At 38.8% G+C, this 18,594-nt stretch overlaps 1 protein-coding gene across 3 annotated transcripts in view; it reads left to right on the forward strand.

Moving 5' to 3' along the window:
• Zc3h13 (zinc finger CCCH-type containing 13) overlaps window positions 1-18,594 on the forward strand; it is a 65,829-nt gene that overhangs the window by 12,024 nt on the left and 35,211 nt on the right. For all 3 annotated transcript variants that reach the window (XM_048421958.3, XM_048421960.3, XM_048421959.3), the window contains exon 5: window positions 14,742-14,850. In XM_048421958.3, coding sequence (XP_048277915.3) covers window positions 14,742-14,850 — 109 coding nt within the window. The remainder of the gene's footprint in view (window positions 1-14,741; window positions 14,851-18,594) is intronic.

Genomic DNA, 18,594 nt, shown 5'->3' on the forward strand with positions numbered 1-18,594 from the left:
GTGTGTACATGTACATCTGATTCCTTAGAACTGAAGTCAGCTCTTAAGAGTTCATATGACATGCATTGAAGATAAACTGTAATTAGTGTAAGAGACAGGTACAAGTATTTACAATGTAAATACAGTACCTCTAGGTATTGATAACTAAACTCTGCTATCTGTTTCCTCATCTATAAATTATGAACTGGCTTTGTTATGTTATGAGGAAGGGATAAGATTGGCTATTTATGCTGACTTTTAATAATATAATGGTTAAAATGAGTTTTTTTGTATGTGAGCATTAATTTAGGTTGTTAACACATCTAAACATATATATGTATATGTTATAAAGGCTTATGTTTAGATCACATTAGTAGATAGCAAAGTTGGCTATTAAGAAATTTAAAGTCTGGGGCTGATGAGATGGCTCAGTAGTTAAGATCACTGGCTACTCTCCCAGAGGACCTGAGTATAATTCCCAGCTCCCACATGATGCTCACTACTATTTATAACTCCAGTCTCACAGGACTGGATGCCCTCCTCTGGCCGGTGAGAGCACCAGGCACTTACTTAGATGAAACAAGCAAACCTTAAAAGAAAAACAAGTGAAGCTTGATTCTTGCTTTCATCTCTGTTGTACTCAGCAGCGTGTGGTGCTGCTCTTCTGTCAGAGAGCAGGTTGATTTCTAAGAAGGACTGCATTATATGGATAACACAGGCAGAGCTCAGATGAGCATATGAGTTTTTAGGGATTAGCAGATAACTCCTTCTTTGTCACTGATATTTACTCTAGGATTAGTCTAAATTATAAGGGTGCTGGATTACCCTTGATTTTTGTGGGGAGGCAACTTCATAAATAAACGAATTGTAATCCATAGTATGTGATAGGATGTCAGAGGTGCTGGCAGAGTGCACAGTGGACAAGGTAAACAGCTCCCTGCAGAACCAGAGAACACTGACAGGGAAGGTTAGGCTTGTGGGTGAGAAGACAAAAGGGGGATGGTACAGTTAGCTGTGGAGAGTGTCAGAGGACCACCAGTGTGCTTGAGGGGCTGTGGTCTGTGTGCTGTGTCGTGCTCTAGCATCAGAACGTAAACAGCACAGGTTCTCATGCACAGCCTCAGTGGGAAACCTTGGTGGCCTTGTCTCAACTGAAATGTGCTCTAAGTATAAAAACATGTACTGAGTTTCAGATACTTGGTATGAAAAGTAAATAAATCTCAGTTTCTGCTGGATTACATATTGAAATGATAGAGTTGGATGCCTTGAATTAAATTAAATATATTAACATTTTAATTTTACGTGCTTTATTCTTCTTTCTGATGTGGCAGTGAAGAACTGTAAGATTGCCGGTGCTCTTGCATGTTTCTGTTAGAGAGGACAGTCTTCTTTATCTGAACTGAATGCAATGCAGTTAAATCTACAGAACCTTTCAAATACACTAATTAAATTGTATGTTCTTATCTAACAGAGGTTTGTTATTTTACAGAATTTGAACATAGCAAATAAGTTATCATTGAGAGCACATTTGGCTCTGAATAGTCAGTGAGAATAGTCAAGGATTTGTTAATGATAAAGACATAAGTGCGTCCTGGGAGCTGTCCCCTAAGAGAAGCTGTGCAGCCACGTTTCAGAGTAGGTTAAATAATTCATCGTAATAGCAAAGTGTCAGTTAGAGTTTAGAACCCTCTCTGGGTGTTCCCTTTGTTTATATAGACTCTGTCCTCAGGACAGATGGACAAGAACAGTATTCATTTCAAGATGGTTGGCCAACATCTAGTGTTTTTACACATTGATTGGTTTTTTCCTTGTATTTTGTTTTGTTTGGTTTTCTATTGTGGTAAAATAAATACAAGAGTTGTCATTTGAGCCTTTTTTTTGGTGTTTTTATTTTGTGGGGCTTCTTGGTTGCTTTTGTTTTGAGACAGGCTCTGATACTGCAAATCAGAGTGGCCTCAGACTTACAGTCCTCCTTCCTTAGCCTCAATTCCCCAAATGCCACCATGCCCAGCTTCAGTGTTAAATTTAAATGTTAGTTAATTCAGCTGCTTTAATCTGTCATTTGTATGACCATTTCTAGTTCCAGTCCCTTTCCATTCTCCAAAATTGTCAGTTGCTTTAATTTTATGCTCTCAACCTGATGATAATATCCTAGGATAGGGACTCTGCTTTAGACTTGTTATTTTCATGGGTTAATTTAATTTGGCTATTATTAAAATTACATTTTCATATTTAACTGTGTAGGTAGAGCTCAGGATGATTGGCCAACATCTAGTCTATTCTAGGTGTATTATTTTGACATCACACACATACTACACTAGATCTTATCCTAGTCTTAGTTGCCAAGTTCTGTCCTATTATGAACCAAAACTATGTTTCTAGTATGGAGTGCATGTGTCCAGGAGAAGGCACTCTTCACTACTAGTTTTGTATTACAGTCCCCTCCTTAACTGTCTTCCTCACCCCTCCTCCCCCAGCCGTGTACTTTGTTTTTGTATTTCTGACTAGCAGGGGTTGGAATGACCCTGGCTCAAGAAGGGGATAATTCCATAGCTGCTGCAGTAAGGAGGACTCTTGCAGTGGGAAGTGTTAAGGTAGAAGGTTAACAGTTACTGACCATATCTAGAATAAGCCTTGTGACCTTGCTTTAAATCTGTATTATTATGGAGCCTGTTTCCGTTTGCCACAAGTTATGGTAAAGAACAAGTGGGGAAATACAAGCAAGAAGTCTCAAGAAAGAGTGAAACAGTGTACTTGCAAAACAGAAAGAGTAGAAAGGCACTGAGCTAACAGTAGGAAGCTGATTGCTGTGGGGGTAAGTTGATCAAATGTTTACTGAAAATGATACATTATAGAAGAGGAGGCTAAGAGCAAGAGTGTAAACATTTCTATTTGGAAGAAATTTCATAGCAAACAGTACAGGGATAGTTAGGACATTATTTTCCTCATACATAAGAACCCCACATGGTTGCACATGGTTGTACTATTGAATCCTGCCCAGATTCAGAAAGGTCAAGAATGGACATCTTGTCTTCTTGACATACGAACTTCAGCAAAGAACTGAAACAGTGTGGATTGGAATCGTTTGAAGGCTTGTCTAGTCACGTGTCTCAGAGTTGATAGTAGTCATTTGGAAGTCTCAGTTCCTCTCCATGTGGACCTATTGATGTGGATAACTTGGGCTCCCTCTCACCCGAAGACTGGATACCGGGGGTTAATAACCTCCCTCTCTCTCTCTCTCTCTCTCTCTCTCTCTCTCTCTCTCTCTCTCTCTCTCTCTCTCTCTCTCCCACACACCCACACACACCCTGCATAGCAAAGAAGAGTAAGTGTGCATGTGGCCTGCTTCCTGTTATTATAAAATGGTATCAGAAACCAAAATCTGGGTGGTGTTAGGATGTCTCAGCCAACAGGCTACAGAAATAATGTGTCCTTGCTGATGTCTTCAACTTCTAAGTTCAGGTCACGTGTTCTACGCCTTAGCTTGTGGGTCTTTATATTGGACACAGACGTTGTTTTTAAAAACTTACTTTTGAGATACAACTTGCAAACATATTGTACCCATTCTAAACATATAGTTTGATTTTTGACACATGTATATATTATTCTTAATAGGGTGTTACACTACAATCAAGATACAAAATATTTCTGTCAGCTCAAAATATGTCTCCATTCCCCATCCTAAACGCAGTCTTTAAATGTTCAAATCTGTCATTTGATTGGAATCCTGTAGTGTATATCTCCTTGTCTCAATTCTTTCACTGTTATTAATTAATACTTTCAAAATTCAACCACATTGTTGTGCCCATACTTTGTTCCTCTTCTTACTAAGTAGTCTGTGAATCAGAGAGTTTGTTCATGTAACAGTTGATGGGCATTGGGGTTTCCAGGTTTCAGTTATTTAAATCCAACTTAAGAATGAGGGTCTAAGTCTTCGCATAGGCATGTTTTCTTTGACTAAGTACCTAGTTGTAGAGTACTGGGCCATCTGCACAGCGTGGCTTCATAGAGCCTGCTGAACAGCTTTGCAGAGTGGTGATTCTATTTTCCATCTCCCACGAAGTAGGCAAGTGTCTGTTTCTGTTCTTGCCACGCTATGGCATTGTTGATTTCTTTTTCATTTTAGCTCTGCGGGCAGGCATGGAGTGCTTATACTTATTGAGGTTAATGATGTTGTACATCTTTTAATTTTGTTGAAGGGCTATTTGTTTCTATCTCTCTCTCTCTCTTTCTTTGTCTCTTTCTCTCTCTCTCTCTCTCTCTCTCTCTCTCTCTCTCACACACACACACACACACACACCTTGTATTGGCCTTTTGTTTTGTGGTATATTTTCTTCACAAATTATTACACACTTGCAATTCTTAGGTTCTGGATACCAGACCTTTCTGGAATACATGTATTGCAAATGTGTTTTTCCGATGTGTGTCTCTCTTTGTCAGTTACCTTGCGTTGTTTTGACACCTCCCTCCTCAGTAGTCTCTGGTAGTTTCTTTGTTCCCAGTAAAATAATGTGTCCAGCACTTTGCATACATGTACTTGGAGGCTTACTACTGTTAGATTACTCATGATTTATAAGGCCTTTCACTAAATGTGATCAGGAAGCATATATGTATTTTCTCTTAGACAAGTTGTAATCATTCAGATTTAGGATTTTAGGGCATTTACAATCGTATTGCTTTCTTGTGCAAAAAATTCTAGTCCCTCTTTACATTATCACACATTTTATATTATATTTAGACAATATTATTACTAGCAAGGTGTTAGAGTTTGCATGTAAAATGTCTTGTACAGGCTCATGTGTTTGAAAACTTCGTCCTCAGTTGGGACATCTTTGGTGGATTGTACAGTGTTTGGCCGTTTGACATTTTAGCTCATTTTAACATTTATCCAGTTCATTCCAGAGCCAGGCAATTGAATTACAGAAACAAACAACAAACAAAAATCCTTTTACAATGTTTTAATTACATTTATGATGGGGGAGGGGTCAGCGCAATTGATGCGTGAGGCCTGAGGCCTGTTTTTGTTTATGCCAGGCTATCTTTTTTTTTTTTTTTTTTTGGTTTTTTGGGTTTTTTTGAGACAAGGTTTCTCTGCAGCTTTGAAGCCTGTAGACCAGGCTGGCCTCGAACTCACGGAGATCCGCCTGCCTCTGCCTCCCAAGTGCTGGTACTAAACTCGTGCGCCACCACCGCCAGACTAGGCCAGGCTATCTTGAGCTCTTGCTCCACCTGCCTCTTATGCAGACTGCAATTACGAACACGCGTCTCTGCTCTCAGATGTGTTTGCTATGATTTTGTGTTGTACCTGTATCCGGCAAGTTGGACACGCCCCGGATGGGAAGCTGGGCAGTAGAGCTTCATGGGAAGAAGTGGGTCACTGAGGGTGGACCTAGTGGGTTCTAGCCCATCCCTGTTTCCTGTCTGGTCTCTGCTTCTGGTCTATGGTCGGGTCTCTGTTCCTTTCTTGACATGGTGAGCTATACCCTCGAACTGTGAGCCAGAATAAACTTCTTCAGTGTTCAGTTGTTGTTTTTTGTTTGTTTTTTTGTCTTTGTCATAGAAATGCAGAGTAACAAATGCATGGGGTTATTGAGAAGTTAAATTTCTTTGTAGTTCTTAGGATACACCTTATTTTGGGATATATCTTGTTTGGGGTATTTCTGTTAAATCTAGTCGATAGAGATTTAGCTAGTTGCTGTATTTAAATCACCAAATTAGTACATGCATGAATTAATCTTTGTCATTCTAATTTAAGTGTTGGGATTTATTTTTAATTTTGTAAATATACAAAATGTGATTTCAAAAGACTTTACATTTAAAAAGTTTGACTTCCACATTTTGATTACTCTGTCTTGTTCTTCATAGACTACATTTATTTTTTGGTTCTGCTTTTATCTGTATATATGTGCACTTGTATATTTACATATATTAAATGCATTTGTTGATAGACACACATGTATATGCACATAAATTTGTGTGTAATGTTTTTCATACATAAAAGATGACCTTCTATTTCACATGAGACTTTTTAAATGTTTCTCTTACAGGTGATCATTCCATAGCAATATATTGAGAGATTTCTTAGGTTTTTTCCTAGTTACATGGTATTTCATTGTTTGACTAGACCCTGTGTTCTGTGCATGGCGATTTAGGTTAATTCAGTGTTGCTCCTGCTGTCCAGCTGTGGTGAATGACTGTGTACTTGTTATATTTTTTAGCATGTCTTAGAGCAAGATATATCTGAAGAAATACATGCTGTGGCAGAGGGTCAGGGCCGACAAGGCTAGGCAGTCTCATGTTGTTGCTGTGTGTGTGTGGGGCCTATTTGTTTTCCTTTTCTCCTTTGGTGTATTGCCATAATTGCTTCTCCAGCAAGATAGGGGACTGATGGTGTGTCGGTTTAGTTTTAGTCTATATTTCTCTTGTGAAGTTTAGTCATCCTTCTGTATCTTAAATGTTTGGAACAAAACTTTAAATATGTTTTATCTGAAACACTGGAAACCAGAAGTGTTTCAAATTTTAGATCCCCCCCCACAGATTTTAGGATATTTGCATATATATATATATATATATATATATATATATATATATATAAAATGAGCTATCTTGGGAGTGGCAACCCTATCTCAATATGAAATTTATTTGTACCTCATGTAATGCGTACATGAAGCTTGAAGGTGATTTTGCTGGGTTTGTATGCCTGTGTTTTTAATGGAACCTTTGCGTGAGCACAGCTGTAGGTTTCCACGTGACCTGTGCTAGTGCTCATAGTTCAGATCTCGGGCAGTTCAGATTCTGAAGTTTAGAATTAGGGACGCCAGCCTGCAATAGCATTTTGTTTATGATATGTAGTATAATAATTTTCACTTCTCTTTTCAAAACTTCATGTTTTTAGAGCAGTTTAGGTTCACAGCAGAACTGAATGGGAAGTACAGAGACTGCCCGAGTGCTTTGTCTCCCTTCACTGTCGGTATCCCACCAGAGTGAACTGTCATCATTGGTGTCTGGAGTGTATTTAGCCATTTGCCTGATGGAGGTGTATTGATTGTCTCCCAGTTTTAGCAAATATAAATAGTCCTCTGCAGACTGATTTTTTTTTTTTAATGTGAACACAAGACTTTGGTTAAATACTAGGGAGTGTTGCTGCTGGATTGTGTAGAAAGAGAATTAAAAGAAAAGAGAGGGAGGGAGGTGATAGTAGCAGAAGAAACTGGTTTAGCCCAGCCTGACAATACAGGCCTTTAACACCAACTTCTTGGGGATGCTAAGGCAGGAGGATGGCAAGTTCAGGCAAGTACCTGCCTGGGTAATTTAGTGAGACCCTGTTTAAGAAAACAAAAGAATGGGGGTGGGTATCTCTGGCATAGCTCTTGCCTAGCCTAGCCTGCTACTACAGATTCAGTCCTCAATAAAACACACAGAGAGAAAGAGCAGAGAGCAGGGTTTGGTGGGGAGAAAATAGACACCTCGCCTGCCTGTATCAACAGTTCTTCAGATTTTCATCTTGCATGCTCACTGATAGTGAACGAATCCTGCTGCCCACAGCTTATTGGCGTCTAGTGGTATCATTATATGGAATTCTGTCTTCTCAGAAGTGTGTGCCTAACATGAACTTTTTTAATTTCCTGCAGTTTTCATTTGCCATGAACAAGTGACTTGCCATGTTGAACATCTTTTCGTGTATTTGTCTGTCATCTGGATGTCTTCATTTTGGTGAAATACTTTTCTTTTGATCAGGTTTTTATGTTGTTGAGTTCTAAGTGTTCTTTCTGTGTTTAGGTAATGTACTTTGTATGTTTGCAGATGTCTTTTTCAAACTCTTTCCTCATTTTTAATTGTTTTCTCGTTCTTTTGACAGTATCTTTCCTAGTATGAAATTCTTCTATTTTAATGAAGGCCACTTAATGAATTATTTCTTTCATGGACTGTAACCATGTTCATTAAAATCACTTACTTGAGATAATTTAGATATTTTCCTGCAGATTTGCCCTTTATATTTATGTCCATAATCCATTTTGAGTTAATTTTCGTGAGAACGGTGCAGTCTGTGTCCAGCATCACTGGACACCTAGCAGTTCTGCACTGCCCAGTGCAGACGCCTTTTTTTCATTGAGTATTCTTTGCTCCCAGCACACATCACTTGATCTGTCTGTGAGGGTCTATTCTCAGTGCTTTGTGGTGGTCTCTACTGATGTGGTGGTCTGCTGTTAGTTTGTCTGATACCATAATATCTTGATGACTGTAGCTTTCTTTATAGGAACTGTTGAAATCTGCTGCTTCAACTCTCCAGATTTGATCTTCTCTTTTCATACTTTTATTTATTTCTTATAGCATCAATTTAAACTTCAGCATCAATGTATCAGTACAAACTTTAGCATCAATTTGTCTGATTAGTAGCAACCTGCTGGGGTTTTGATGGTAACTGTATTCAATCTGAGGTCAGTTCTATTGAAATAGTGTCATGTGTCATAATTAGCATCAGTTGTTAATTTGACACACACTTGAAAAGAGGGAAGTAACCTCAATCGAGGAACTGTTTCCTTCAAATTGACTTATGGGTATATCTATGGGGTGTTTTCTTAGTTGCTAACTTATGTAGGATGGCCCAGCCCACTGTGAGCAGTGCTGTCTCTAGATAGGTGGGCTGGGCTGTATAAAAAAGAGAGCTGAGCTGGAGAGATGGCTCAGTGGTTAAGGGCATTGATTGCTCTTACAGAGACCTGGATTCAATTCCCAGCACCCACATGGCAGCTCACAACTGTTCATAACTCCAGTTCTGCGTTCTAGGAGATCCAACACCCTCACACAGAATATATACAGGCAAAACACCAGTGTACATTGAGTAAATAAATCTTCTTTTAAAAAATTTAAGAAAGAGAGATTTTTTTCTTTTTTTATTTATTTATTCATTTATTTATAAAAAATTTCCACTTCCTCCCCTCCTCCCAATACCCTCCCATTCCCCCCACTCCCTCCCCTCCTCCCTCTCCAGTCCCAAGAGCAGTCAGGGCCTCCTGCCCCGCAGGAAGTCCAAGTTCCTCCCCCCTCCCTCCAGGTCCAGGAAGGTGAGCATCCAATCAGACCAGGATCCCAGAAAGCCAGGACATGCAGACGAAACAAGACCCAGCGCCATTGTCAATGGCCTCCCAGTCAGCCCCCATGTCAGCCACATTCAGAGAATCCGGCCTGATCACACGCTCGTTCAGTCCCAGTCCAGCTGGCCCTGGTGAGCTCCCACCAGACCAGTCCCCTTGTATCAGTGGGTGAACGCACCCCTCGCGGTCCTGACTTCCTCTTTCTTGTTCTCCCTCCTTCCGCTCCTCATTTGGACCTTGGGGGCTCAGTCCAGTGCTCCAATGTGGGTCTCCGTCTCTATCTCCATCCATCGTCTGATGAAGATTCCCTCCGATCCTGCCTTCCTTGCCCGCACTCTCCCTCCATTCCCTTCCCATCCAGACCCAGGGAGTCAAGTCCAGTGTTCCAATGTATGTCTCTGTCTCTATCTCCATCCATATATCTATGGTGATATGCAAAACATTCATCAGTATGGTCATGGGCTAAGGCCAGTCCAGGTACCCTCTCCTCCACTGCCCAGGGAACAGTCTGGGAACCTCTCCTTGGGCCTGGGAACCCCTCCAGAATCAAGTCTCTTGCAAACCCCAAAATGGCTCTCTTAGTTGAGATGTACACCTCCCCGCTCCCACATCCATCCTTCCTCCCTCCCCCCATCCCACTCCCCCAAGCCATCCCCAATCCTCCCCCTCTCCCTTCTCTCCAACCATCTCCCCTTACTTCCACCTCCCCACGCCTTGTGCACCCAAGTTTGCCTGGCAATCTTGTCTAATTCCAATATCCAGGAGGATAACTATATGATTTTCTTCAGGTTCACCTTCTTATTTAGCTTCTCTAGGATCACGAATTATAGGCTCAAAGACCTTTAATTAAGGCTAGAATCCACTTATGAGTGAGTATATAACATATTCCTCTTTTTGGGTCTGGGTTACCTCACTCAGTAAAGCGTTTTCTATTTCCATCCATTTGCATGCAAAATTCAAGATGTCATTGTTTTTTACCGCTGAGTAAAACTCTAAAGTGTATATGTTCCACACCTTCTTTAACCATTCTTCTATTGAGGGGCACCTTGGTTGTTTCCAGGTTCTGGCTATTACAAATAGTGCAGCTATGAACATAGTTGAACAAATGCTTTTGTAGTATGTTAGGGCATCTCTTGGGTATATTCCCAAGAGTGGAATTGCTGGGTCCTGAGGGATTTTTTTTTAAAAAATACCCAGCAGTGATGGTGCACACCTTTAATTCCAGCACACTGAGAGGCAGAAGCAGGTGGATCACTGTGAGTCTGAGGCCAGCCTGGTCTACAGAGTGAGTTCCAGGACAGGCTCCAAAGCTACACAGAGAATCCCTGTCTCAAAAAAACCAAAACCAAAACAAAACAAAACCTGGAAGGTAGCTGAGCAAGCCAGAAGAAGTAAGCCTCAATGCTCTCTGCTTTAGTTCCTGTCTTGGGATTTTATCTTGGCTTCCCTCTATAAAATAACCCCTTTCCTTCCTCAGTTTGATTTTGGTCAGTTTTTTGTCATAGCAGAAAGCTAACTAGAGCAGCATGTTATAGAGAAGATCGGTAGATTAATGAAAGTGTAAGAATTATGTAATAAAAAATCTGTGATAAACGTGAGATGCCTTTGGCTCTTGGCCTGATAGAAAAGGTATTTATTGAAGGGATGTAGTAGTGATGTCCAAACATTTAAAGAGTAAGCTTGTAGAAGAAGTACTAGATCTGTTTTGCATAATTTCATTGATGAGAGTTAGTTCTAATCATTAGAATCTGGGGAGATAAAGACTAAGAAAGAGTAATTAGAGCCCTCTAGAAATGGGCGTAGAGGAATGTACAGTAAGGAGCTGTCACTGGAAACCTTTAAATTAAACCTTTAATTTAACCCTGTTAAATTTTCTAAGAACTTATATAGTGTTATTAGACATTTTCTTCTGTATGGTTGGAATTGGATTATATATTTCTTTCAAAGATATAACATTTTATTTGGCTACCAACCCACTTATAATGTTTGTTTTCAATGGTTAATCTCAATACTTTTTATTTCAGATTCTTGTAATGTCTCCTTGCTATGTAAGATAAGACTTGTAATGAACATAATCTGCTCTACAAGTAAACATTTAAGAAAAGTGAATATACCTCAAAGTAATTTAGAACTTTGTAAGCATTGGATCTCTGAAATAGAAGTAACCTAAAATACTTTCCCAAGTTAGGCACAGACTTATTAGTTATCACAACTTGGTCTTAATTGAAATAACCCAGTTGTAAATCGTACTCAGTTCATAAATTTTTAGGTTTTACTATAAAAATATTAATGTGTTTGATCATAGACTGCACTGCTACTGAATATGCTTTGAAATGTTGAGAATAATGTTATTTAATGATGTTATATGAGAATTTCATATAATATGTTTTGATCATGTTTATCCCCATTCCTCAACTCCTCCCAGACCCACCGACCTTCATGTGTTCTTGTTCTTGACTCCGCTCCCCCTTCCATTTAAACCCATCCAGCCTGTGTTGGGTGTGGAGCTTGCCCTGGAGTGTTACTGATTCATCAAAATTACACCATTAAAGAAAATGGGCTTGCTCTCTCCCAGCAGCAACCAAATGACAAGTTTCTTAGCTAGGAGTAGGCTTCATGCTCACCTCTACTCCACTCTGAGATTTTGTTTGGCTTGAGTTTGTGCAAGTCTTATGCATGTGAGTTCATATGTGCCACTGTCCTGTTGTGTCCAGAGCACACTGTCTCATTGAAGCCACCCGCCGCCTCTTACAGTCTTTTATTCCTGCTGCTGAGAAAATTCCTGACCTTTGAGGGAAGAGGTGTGCTATAGTAATGTCCCACTTAGGGCAGAGCACTTTGGAGTCTCTTTTTTTCTGCGCTTAGACCAATTCTGGGTCTCTGTTAATTGGCATATACTGCAAGAAGAAGCTTCTCTGCAAGGGTTTAGAAAGGTACAGATCTGTGGGTATAGAAGTAAGCCATTAGAAGTCCTTTTTCGTGCTGTATCCATTTAAGCAGAATAATAGTAGATTCTCCCCTAGGGCCTATCTACCTCCAGGTTCTTGGCCTCATTGAGTGCCAGGCATATGTTACATCTTGTGGAGTGGGCATTAAGTCCAATCAGGAAAGTGGTTGCTTACTCCCATAGCATTTTTGTGAGTATTGCACAAGTAGGTCTGTCTTGCTAGACAGGCCATTACTGTGGCCCCCTGGGTTCACAGCTGGATAAGACTGATGATGACTTTTCTCCTTTAGTAATGTGCACAGTATCTGCCAGCACTGTGAAAGCTAGCCATTAGGGAGGAAACTTTCAGTTTAGTACCAGCTAGATTTCTTCATGTTCTGTGTGGGTGAGTGATGTCTTTAGCAAAAGAAGCTTATCAGGTTCTGATCAGGGTAACCAATAACAATGGCAACAGTTTTACATTTTTAAAATTCTGAATAATCTATTCTGAAGTATTTGGCCTAAAATATTGTGGTCGCTTAATAGTATTCCAATATGAATACTAACTTTAGAATACATAATAAAGTATAAGAAGGGTTATGCTTCTAACTAGTATATTCAAGATTCAAAGAAGCTATCAAGCTATTCTACTAAGGAAATTCAGGAAGCTGAAAGAAGACCATGCTACATATGTGATAAAGGAATGATATGCCTAATAGTTAGAGACTACTGAGTAGAGAGAATGGAGGAACGGGTTCCTGTTGTCCTGTCATGGTTAGTCCTGCTGTGATGCAACGTCAAACCAAGAGCAGTTTGGAAGGACAGGGCTTATTTGGCTTCCATATCTCAAGTCACAGTCCAATATATGAAGCCAAGGCAGGAACTTGTGCCTGGCGCGTCTGTGAAGGCAGGGGGCTGATGCAGAGGCCATGGAGAAGTTCTGCTTGGTGGCTTCCTTCTCACTGCTTGCTCAGCCTCCTTAGAGAACACAGGAAAGCCAGCCCAGGGGTGACCCCAACCATAATAGGCTGGGCTTTCCCCTATCAATCAGTAGTTAAGAAAATGCCCTACAGGCCTACCTAGAACTGAATCTTAAGGAGTCATTCTTTAATTGAGGCTCCCTCCTCCCAGATGATTTTAGCTTGTGTCAAGTTGACATAAAGCTAGCCAACACACTTGTATGTGAGCTAAAGCCTCATGTGTTATCAAGATAATTTTCTGTATTATGGTTTAAGTGGGATGGTTACTGTATAATAGAAAAAGATATAATCTTCTAATTTGAAATTCTACTACATGTTGAAGCCTGAGTACAGACTGTATATCATGTAATTGAAGTTCTATGTGATCTCTGGACAGAGTTGAGTTGCACTGAAAAACATGGGCAACTTATGATTAGACAGTCCTTTCCTATAAATATGAACTATTGTATAACTGGTGAAATGTAGTCATTATTGTATTTCTAGTTCATAATGTGATCCAAATAGCATGCTACTTACAGGTTTACAGATTATCTTGTGTGGTTTGCTGTGCTAGCACTGCTGCTCTGTAACCCTTGGTATTTACATTAGAGCTGGGTTTGTGTGGTCCCTTAGAAAGCCGGTTGTTGTATTTAGGATTACCATCCAGAAGCTGTCTTAGACATGGGCAGTTCTCCCCTGGTGCTCCACAGCCTGCGCTCCTCCTCTTCTTTTCAGCGTCCTGCAAACACCGTTTCTTTATTTCTTAGTCTTTTGTAAGTTTTCCATGGCAGACATCATTCTTATACAGGCTTTTGTCAGCCTGTGATACCTAGCAAGCGATTTTGGAATTAATGTTTATAAATTGTACCTAAGTGTTAAAGTTTAGAGGGATTCTTTAGAGAAAGAACACTTTAAAGAAAAATTAATTTGTGTTTCAGGCAACCAAGTTTTATGACTGGAATATTCAGAAATGTAAGCACTTAATCTAACTGACAGTCATGGTTAGTGTTTAGAATATTCCATAAAAGTGGTAAGTTCCCTGTGAAGGGCTTCAATTATTTCTTGCTACTTAATAAAATCTGGTTTGGAATCTTAAAGAACAGGGTATTCAGTTGAATTGCTGAAATACTTTATAAATTGAATTTATTACTGTTTTCCAATTTGAAGTGTAAGCCACTAAGCTTGGGATATCTAAACCCTAATATTTTCTAGTATTTTAGGGACAGTATTAAGGTTTAACATTAATTGTGTTAAATATCATTCACTTTAACTAAAATAGGTTTTTAAAAAGATTTTTTAAAAGGTTTTATAAAATTACTAAAATGAATTTGAATGCATCCTTTGGGTATAGGCAAGTAGCTGTTATTTAGGACAGACGTTTTAGACGGTCATTTTAAGAGTCTGCTCAATGGGTTAGCCTTTTTAAAGTTGGATTTTATATGTGGTCACTTAGCTAATCTTCCATTGTACTTTATCCATTTGAAACTTTTTTACTGAGTAGATTTTCACATAGAAGCTTAATATGGAGTAGAACGTCAGAGTATTGGGTTTCTTTACACTTTTAAAAACGTCTGAGCTACTTTTTACATTTATCATATTGCTGTTCTTTAGTAAAATAAATTTTTTTTCATGTGACTGCACTAGAATTTGCGGATAAATGACTTACAAATCCTCCTCCCCCAGAAGCAGGGCTGAGTGAGGTGGAAGTGCAGTGTACTCAACAGTGGCTTCACACCGTTTTAACCATCTGGTAACCTGAGTTTGTGTATGTCTCCTTTGTAGAAAGAATCTTCAAGAGGGAGACACAGAGACAAGGAAGACATAAAAATTGTTAAGGAGAGAACTCCAGAAAGCGAAGAAGAACATGTAGAATGGGAGACTAACAGAGATGGTGAGTTTGAAAGTCTTTGCTTGGCTTTCAGAATCTTGATTGTTCACTGGCCTGTTGTGAGTTTTGAGGTACCTTTCAACTGTGATCCTCACATTGCTTCAGAATTATCCTGTTGATGAGAACTGGATTGTCAGGCAGAAACAGATATGTAGTAGCAGCTCAGGTACAGCAAAGGAGGTTTGCACTATCTGTTTCAACTTGCTCTTTCTTTCTCCCCCACTCAGAACTTTATTGTGTCCTTTGGAATTTTCTTCCATTTGTAAACCTTAAAATTTCACAATACTAAGTTTTAAAAATTTAATCTAAATTTTTTTTACGTAAAATAATTTAAACGAAACTATTAAAGTAATTTCAAGAAATTGTTGGCTTTAAGTTTTCAGAAGAAAGTGAAGTTATGTAATAATTGAATACTTATATTTATAAAAATTAGAAAAACCATCTTTGACTCGTTGTCTTGCCAAGTAAGCACCATAAAGATCTGTCTTCTCCACATCTTTGATGTTCTGGTGAGTGAACACTCTTAACCAAGGAATCAGCATTTGTTGACTACATTGTAATATGACTTATCTCTTCACCTGAGGGTGTTGGCTTTAAGAACCAGTACCTTTTCAGTGTGAGCTGAGGACAGACCAGTGCTGGACACTGCAGTATGTAGACTGTTGCCTGTTACTGCAGATAAGCTTGCATCAGAGCACAGCCCCTGCCCGTTTGGTTACATACTGCTTCTGAGTTACAGTGTCCTGTGACAAGGACCAAGAACTTACAAGACTAAAGCGCTTGTGACTATTATTTCAGATGCTGTCTGAGGATGCCACTAGACTAAGATGGGGAAGTACTCTAGTCACTTTCCATGACTGGAAAATCAGTACTTATTGAGGAAATCACCAGTGAAAAAGTTGTTGCTATGAATGTGTAGAAATTTTGCTTACGAGTAATTCATTGAAATTTTATAATACCTCTTCTATAAAATAACAGGAAAGGTATAATACCCTGTTGTGGTTAATGAATTATTTAATATATTGAAGGATTTGAAGCTCTTTCATTATGTATAAGATATCTTTCTATTTCTATATAAAGTCAATATATTCCATTGCATTTGAAAGCCAATTTCTTCCTTTCTCATCAATTTAGTATATTTATTATATGTTCTCTTCTATACTTGTGGTTTTCTTATGTGTACATGGGGTGTAGGGGAGTATGGAGGGGGCTGTTGAATGAGAATGACCCATGGGTTCATATATTTAAATGCTTGGTACCCAGCTGGTGGAACTATTTGGAGAGGATTAGGAGGTGTGGTCTTGTTGAAGGAGGTGTGTCACTGAGGATGGGCCTTGAGATTTCAGAAGCCAAAGCCGTTCTCAATTAGCTTTCTCTACCTCCAACTTGTGGATAAGGGTGTAAGCTCGCAGCTACTGCTCCAGCCCCATGCTTGCCTGCTGCCATGTTCCCTCTCCTATGATGTTTTTTCCTTCTTGCTTCCTAATTCTTCTCTTATTTATTCATCATGTAGAAAAACAACAAAAAATAAAAAAACAACCAAAAAAGTCATTGCAGGAGAAGAAAAATACATGAAATGAAAGTTCTTTGGTAATCTTGGAAGCAGATTCATTATCCTAAAATAAACTATAAAATCTCAAAGCCACAGAAGACTTGAATGCATAAAATTTAAAAATGGTTTTATAACTAAAGAAATTAAAAGTAGATGTTATACCAGAAGAAAATACTTGATATATGTAAGCATTAATAAAGATATCAAATAAACATATAATGAACTGTCACAGATAATAAAGAAGATAGTCCCATTTTAAAAAAAACTCATGAAATTTTAAATGGATAATGCCTAAGAACTAGAAATGGCTAATAAGTATTCAGCTATGCTTCAGGGAAAGACTCTTAAAAACAAAGACAGAATTGTCTACCCGTCAGTTTCCCAGAAATAAAAATACTGTTTTTAAGTGGTAATTTCCATTGGCAAAGTATTGTGTGAGTTCAGTTTGGCCATAGTAAAATCAGAAACTGTATGCTGATTCTAGCAAACCTAGCTTGAGAAACTTCATAGAGAAATACTTGCATTCCTAAATCAAGGCAGTTACTATAACAGCCCTGTGTATAGCAGCAAGACATTGGCATCCCTCAGGAGGAGACTGGCTGCGTAAGCCATGTTATACTTAGCTTATGAAATGCTTTGCAGATACTAAAGTAAAGATACTTGAGCTGTGTGTGTGTGACATGGAGAGACCTTGTATATGCGACAATGTTTGTAGTTTTGTGGGTGAGGGCGTTGTTCTTTTCTTGTTTTGATACAGGATCTTTTTTTGTGGTTCACCCTAGCCTCAAACGCATTCTTCTGCTTCATCCTTCCCAGTGCTGTGAGCCAGTATGCCTCACAGTTCTGTTGCTGTATTGAGAATTCTATGTATGCAGCACTAATCTGCCATTAGTGTTGGCACTATGAAGACCGTTGTGGTGGTCTAAAGGGAATTTCCTATTTCTCTGTACTCAGATTTGCTTAAGACTTAAAGTGAAAGTGTGTCATAAAACAAGGAAATCAATCTCAAATATTTAGTCTTTAATCCTTTTTGTAGTTTTTAAAGCCTATTTTTAGATAATAATAGAAACAATTTTGATATTAAAGAGTATGAATATTCTTAAGACTTTACCCATATTAGTAAATCATTTTACAGGCTAGATATACTAACTTCCATTCTACCACTATACCCTTACTGTGCCTCACCAAACAATGCTGTAATAAAAATGTTCTACAAAACATGTAGAAGATTTATTTATATGTCATTTATATCTTTTTTGTGTGTGTGAATTACTTTATCCATGTACTCAATCATCTTTTCCATTAATTAATAAGAATCTGTTTAAATAACATCAGCTTTTCTTTGTTGTGTTGGCATCTTTTTGTTCTATATTTTTTTCTGTGTTAAGTATACTATTGTCAACATATATCATATTTTCCCAATGACTTAGAGTCATACTCTCTCTATATACTGTGTAATCAGTCAGGCAGTGAACATAGAGTTACACAGCAGGCAGGATGGACAGTGGTGCTGCAATTCATTTGAACTATGCGCAGCAATGAAGTCTGTTTTCTTGTGTTTAAAGTAATCAAGTGAATGATGTTTAGTGATTTTATTTTTTAATTTCTCATTTTATTTATTTACCTTTGGATGGCAATTGTTCTAAAGTGCTAAGGCTGTACAGGAACACATTGGCTTGTGACCAAGCCACGTATGGTCAAGGATTAGACTGGAAGTCAATGGATTCCTTCCTCCGGGTGTCTTGGATGAGGGGTTGAGTGCCACTAACTACTGAGAACAACTGTATATTGCAGTAGAAGATCTTTTAACATACACCCCTTCCCTTCACTCTTTAAAAATAAAAGACAAACAAGCAAAGACAGTCCTTATCTTTTGCATCAGAAAAGGCTGGGCATGAAAGGTGACAACCAGATCCATTGAATGAATGATTGGTCTGACATAAAAAGGTAATCTAAGTCAATTGAAGCAAAAATGCTAGAAATCCTTAAATTAGCAACTGGGACTGGGCCAGACAAGGAGATGCAGACCTCTTACCCCAGCAATTCAAGGCCAGCCTGGTCTACAGAGTGAGTTCCCAGACAACCAGGGCTCTTACAGAGAGAAACCCTGTTTCAAAGAACAAAGAAACAAAATTAACACACATTAATGTTAAATTAGTTACCTTTGCTTTTAGACACAAATCAGTCCTCTCCCA

This window comes from Myodes glareolus, chromosome 12, assembly GCF_982192425.1.
Source record: "Myodes glareolus chromosome 12, mMyoGla1.1, whole genome shotgun sequence".
Classification (NCBI taxonomy): domain Eukaryota; kingdom Metazoa; phylum Chordata; class Mammalia; order Rodentia; family Cricetidae; genus Myodes; species Myodes glareolus.